Source organism: Aulonocara stuartgranti, assembly GCF_965226115.1.
Source record: "Aulonocara stuartgranti genome assembly, chromosome: 2".
Lineage (NCBI taxonomy): Eukaryota > Metazoa > Chordata > Actinopteri > Cichliformes > Cichlidae > Aulonocara > Aulonocara stuartgranti.
The window spans coordinates 3697869-3703868 of NC_138940.1; the positions used below are offsets into that span (position 1 = coordinate 3697869).

At 38.0% G+C, this 6000-nt stretch overlaps 1 protein-coding gene across 1 annotated transcript; it reads right to left on the reverse strand.

Annotated features, from left to right (window-relative positions):
* Positions 1-2540: 2540 nt before the first annotated feature.
* LOC309712985 (uncharacterized protein) lies at positions 2541-5099 on the reverse strand. Its single transcript, XM_082544272.1, has 7 exons — positions 5063-5099; positions 4284-4388; positions 3844-4173; positions 3476-3553; positions 3269-3397; positions 3138-3184; positions 2541-3063 (listed from the first exon to the last, which is right to left on the reverse strand). The coding sequence occupies exons 2-7, from the start codon at positions 4324-4326 to the stop codon at positions 2935-2937; spliced, it is 756 nt and encodes a 251-aa protein (XP_082400398.1). The 5' UTR covers positions 4327-4388; positions 5063-5099; the 3' UTR covers positions 2541-2934.
* Positions 5100-6000: the final 901 nt, after the last annotated feature.

Sequence of the window (6000 nt, forward strand, 5' to 3'; positions counted from 1 at the left end):
TTGTAACTAGGGATGGGTATCGTTTAGGTTTTATCCGATACCGGTGCCAAACCGGTACTTTTGAAACGGTGCCGGTGCTTAAACGGTGCTCAAACCGGTGCTTAAAGAATGGAGAACACAAACTTTGTCCAAAAACCTCTCATGTTCAGCTGGTTTTTTTGTAAAAAGATAACAATGTTAGCCTTTTCTGCAGCTATGGGGCATATATGGTATCACTCTTGGCTGGAAGCAGTGCTTAAACAATGGAAAAAACACAAACTTTGTCCAAAAACCTCTCGTGTTTAGCTGTTTTCCACTTTTTCTTTGGTCATTTTAGCCTTTTTGGCCAGGGTGAAGGGAGTATCTGCCATCAAACAAGAAGACAGCCGCATGTAGCTATGATGGTGTTTGCTAGTTCACCTTACATGCATTAATTTAATAACGTGGTTAGCCTACTCAACGTAAATTATACACGAACAACATTAAACTACTCACGCAGAGAAGAACGGCTGCTGCTTTCATCAGATTTGAGGTGTTACCTCCTTTGACAGTATCAGCTTAAAGCACTTGTTGCAGGCTGCTGGGTTTGCATCTTTTGCTGTGAAGTACATCCAGACTTTTGACCGCTTCGCCTTGGGCATTTTTAATCTGTAGCTCTGCTCTAAAAGAACGTATGTACCTGGACCCGCCTACTATCCTCGGAAACGTAAAATGATTGGCTGGAATCCAAAGTGTATCACAGCTCAGGTAAAAAAAAACACCTAAATAAAGCACCAAAATGTGCGCTGCTGTTTGGTCTGGTTACTACCGTTTATGTCAGAACCGGTGCCATCATGGCACCGGATACCGGTACCCATCCCTAGTTGTAACACATATAAGGCATGAATGCTATTTAGTAAGCTTAAATATTGCTGGGACTCGATGACTTCATCTTGGGTGTATACTTTGTTTGTACTGCCAGGTCTACGCCCAAACAGACAAGACATGAAAATTGTGAGAAATGAGGTTGGACTAGAAGTAACTGACTTTAGTAACGAAATGTGAAAAGCAAAGTGTTTAGGACAATAAAGGAAAATAAAGCAAGAGAAGAGTTTCTCAGAATTTGTCACCAAAATATTAATCTTGAAAAAAAAAAACGGTTTTGTGGTCTAATGGCAGAAAGTGGTGAGAGTAAGTTCACAATTTTTTCTCCTTTTTTTCAGCGTGTGGGGGGGAAATGGGTCTAAAACATCGATACTGCTTCTTACTAATAGATATAAAGCAAATATTAGAGCAATACTGAATAAAACAACTCTTTTTCCTGTCCTGTTTAATCCATTGATTAGTGGCTTAATTGATTATGTAGCTTAGGAAGCTGTGCAGCTAACAGGTCACACAACATACCAGGCTACCAGAGCAAGTGACTCCGGTAAGGCCAGCGGGAGAGGACTGTGTGTGTATACAAACAACAGAAGGTGCACACACACTAAGATTACCAACACTCAGTGCTCCCTGGACTTGAAGTATTTGACTGTTACGTGTCGCCCCTTTTATCTACCTGGAGAACTCAGGGGTAATGATTACTACTGTAATACTTTAGCCACCTGCTAAATGCTATTAGCAAGCAACATCCTTAACATGGTGAAACCAACTGCTAGAGTTCTAGTGAGGCCCAAGAGAACATCTGAACAGCTTTGGGGCTGCTTTGATTGAACTGACTGGTCTAGTTTTAAGGATGATGACATCTACACTTACACTGTACTCCTCTATTATAAGAAGTTGTATCGACACGATCACTACCACAAAACATATTTCCCTTCTCTAACAACAAGCTGTGGATAATGAAAGATGTCCGAGTCCTGCTTAAGGCCCTTAACATGGTTTTCAGATCTGATGGCATACAACAATATAGTGTTGTCAGGTCTGGTTTGAAGAGGGGCATCAGAGATGCCAAGGTAGATGGATTGATTATTTTATAGCACATTTCTACTCTGTCTGAGACTTAAAGAGACGTGACTTAAAGCGTTTTATGTTCACTTCCCACTGCCTTGAGGAAGTCACAAAGATCTTAAAGGACTCATCCCATCCTACCCATCATCTGTTCAACCTGGTGCTCTCCATCAGTAAAACCACAGACAGATTGTCTAACTGTTTTTAATCATTTTTTAAGTCATCAAATATTAAAATATTAGTTATATGAAGTATTTGCAAGGTAAATCATTGTCGAAACAAAAAAACCCAAACAGGTTGGATCACTATTTTGAGAAAGAAAAGAAATAAAGAGAAGAGAACAAAACAAAAAAATAAGGACAGAAGCAAATATTTTTTAGTGCACTGCATTTGTAAGTTCGTCATTCGTATAACCACAGTAAACATGTGCTGCTCACATTGAACATCATGTGTGCTTCAGTTTAATTGTTCTTTAAATGTTGTCCTGACTACCTGCTTGGCAGACCACAGTACTCACCACAGTGAATACTGGTGTTGTAGTTTTAGTTGTGCTCTAATAGTGCTTTAAGAGGAAACCTAAGTACCTTCTTATAGTGAAATAAAAGTGCTACAAATCACACCAAAAGCCACAGTTTGGTACTAGAAAGTGTTTTATTTATTTACATATTATGATGTTACAAGAAAACGTCTTTGAAAATGTGTTCCTCCACTTCACTACAAGTGCATCCCCACTTAGGTCTTTACGTTTGACAACAGTAGTTTTCTTTACATAGTATTGTATAACTCAGCCTTTTGCTTTTGTGAAAGTAAGCCTGAGACTTAATTCAGAAAAGTGTAAAGTAATGTCCCTAGCCAGACTGAAAAGGTTGCATGCATGTATACAGATGTAGAAGTTTATGCTTAAACAGAAGTTTAACTAAAATACATTTTTAAGCTTACAATGGTATCTAATATACCTAATATTAGGTGTACTCTACTGTGACATAAAAGAAACACCTAAATTATTCAGTGGATCCAAAAGGCTCATTAATCCAGCCCAAAGGCCTTGACAGCAGTGTGGAGTCTCTCCCTCTCAGCTGCATCTGTTGTCCCACCTCTGTCAGTTCCCATCATGGCAAAGACTGCAGCAGAGTAAAACCACACATCCTCTGCTTTCTAAGGGGAAAAAACAAAATGTCAAAAGTAACATTTCATTCTGATGAGGTTAATTCAGTCGTTTACTACTTTACCTGTTGAGTTTTCTGGATACCAGTGTTTTTTCGCAGGGGAACAACACCTACATTATGGAATATGAAAAAAAACAAGAACTATGAATGCAGCAATTCAAATATAATGCTGTTTTCTGAATAGCTGCTATTACCTTTGCAATATTGCGTGTCATCTTTCTTCATTGCAGCAATAAGGATAGCTATAACAATCAGGCTTATAGCCAAGACAGCACACAGCATAAAAATAACTGCCCCGGATCTGTGTGACCATATGCTGCTTCCTGGAACAATATGAATAAAAGATCTGACAGTTAGAGTATATCAAAATGTTTTAATTGATAGACCGATGATTGCGTTACCATGGATGTCTGGCTTAGTTCCAGATGATACTGTCGAACTCTGAGCAACAGAAGAGTTGGAAATGCTCTGATTTTTTCCTGTTGGACATAAAGGTTTTTTTAAAGTTATACAAGCTTTGTTATAAATTTTTAATTTAGGAATTGTGTATATTAAATTAGAAGCACACTATTTTTTTAAAATAATTTTAAATTAATACTCTACTACTAATAACACTGCCAAAATAATAACAAATGTGCATTTAAAACACATAAAGTTAGATTCTGGTGAAAGCCTCAGCAATTAAAAAAAACACCATAAAAAGAAATGAAACAAAATAAAAAAAATATTAAAAATGAGATATTTTGAAATGTACTGATTTTGTCATTACCTTTTATTGATAAATGCATCCCAGTCCATATAATGTCTGCAAGCCACTCGGAGACGCCACAGTGATACATTCCCTCATCTTCTTGAATTGTCCTCAAAATGGTCAGGTTACTAAAACTGCTGTTGCTTTTTATCTCCCATCTGGATTTAGGAAAATCTTGTGCATACTCAGGTGGTTTAGATTTCCGCACTGTCACAATTACTTTCAGTGTATCCCCGGCACTCTGTTTATACCAGTGGACTTGTCGAGGGAGGACCTCTGTGTGAGGTAGACTACAGATGAAGGTTGCAGGTTCTCCAGCTTGAACAGTAATTTGTGAAACCAGTGCATCTGACATAACACATTAAAGCACATTGAGTAACAATGTATGATCCAATATGACTCAGCTGACATGCATGTCTTGACTATGAGCATTTAAGACTGAATAAAAAAGCACTTACATCCTTGATGAAGAAGATTCAGTGCAATCCAAAACACAATCATCTTCACATTGTCTTCTTCTTGGAGACTTGTCGATAATCAGCAACGTAGGTCGATAGGTCAGACTGCTGAGTACATTAAACGTGCGCTTCCTGTGACACAACTTGGAGTGCCTTGCATTTAGGTGGGTGTAGTCACCCTCAACTAGCCTTTCAGTTTTTAAAAAAATGTCTTTGTGTGAATGACTTTTGGATTCTCAGGACATTTTGTGTCATTTATTACTGTGTAATGCACTTGAAATGTTGTTTTGATTGGGAAGGAATAGTCATCATTAGTGCAGCAGAAATGGCCATGCAACAAACATTGCTGCTTGCTCCTATTTTCACCTCTCTCTGTATTACATAGAACACTTTAACTAACACCTTTTTCAAGCCAAATGTACAAGAGGAAATGTGTGTGCCTCGTGCACAGAGTGAGACACTGTGAACTAGACATTCTTTGCTGGCATGTTGCAAGAAATTTTTGCATGCTTGTTAAAGCCACTTTGGATAATCCTAAAATCTGAATGATAACAGTATTTTGTGGTTAAGCTGTAACATTTCGCAAATACTAACAGTAGCAAAATAAGTGAAGGATGGGGTATGGTATGTTGGGATCTAGTAAGAATTTGGTAGCAAAAGCTTAAAAGAAAAAACAGGCACAATGGAAACATCTTTAAGGCAGTTTTTTTCCTACAATGTCCCAAAGAAAATCCCACGAGTCCAATGTTTGGATGTGTAATGTATTACAAGGCACATACGTCATTGTCGTTGCTTCCTGTGCTTCTTGTCTCTTTGTCAGTTTTCTCCCTGTAGATATTGTAAATATTATTGTACAGTGAACCAAAGACACCTTATTTTTCCTGATAAAGTGCAAAATAAAAAATTGTTTAAAAGACCATTTTGTGGGAACTGGTGGCATCGGAGATGAGACTTGCAGACTTTTGCAGAATACAAATAAATACATAATTCAGCCACTTCTGTCACTCTGTGGTGGCAGTCACTGAGCTGACACTGCATTTGAGGTGTTGAATTAAACTCTGCAGAGATTTATCTTTACAGTTTTACTCACATTCACAGTTGTGATCAGAGAAAAGAAACAAGAGTTTTCTTGATAAACTGTATCTGATAGAAAGTTTTTGATAGCATGCTACAATGCTATAAAAGCTATAAAACTGGGGGAAAAACACAATTACATCTGCACTGAGAGCCAATGTTCTCTCCTGAACAGCATACCTACACAACAAGTCCTCAAAATCCTGTGTCCCCTTCATCTACATGTCTATAGATGTCTGCTCCAACGACCACCATTTGAACTTGATCCCACTTATTCCAGAATTTGTCTTTAAATGAGCATCCAACTTGTGGGGCATACACGATAACAGATTTCAGCATCGCTCCAATTTCTTTCAATATATCACCTGCCCAACAACGCATATAAAAATGTTGGTGTTATGGACCAATAAAGACGGTGTTAGGTTGATTTTGATAATATTTGTTGTTGTTGTAATTAAATTTGTAAACCTTGTCCTTAAACTGTATGTTTAGAGATTTTTCTGTTCCTCCCCTACACATCGAGGATGTGGGGGAGGCAAATAGTTGTTTAACTGCAGGCACATTCCATCTAAAGGTTCTGGTTCCTTATGTGGTAAAGGATGTTCACTCCCGGCCATTTAGGGGCTCACCTATGCTTGTATAT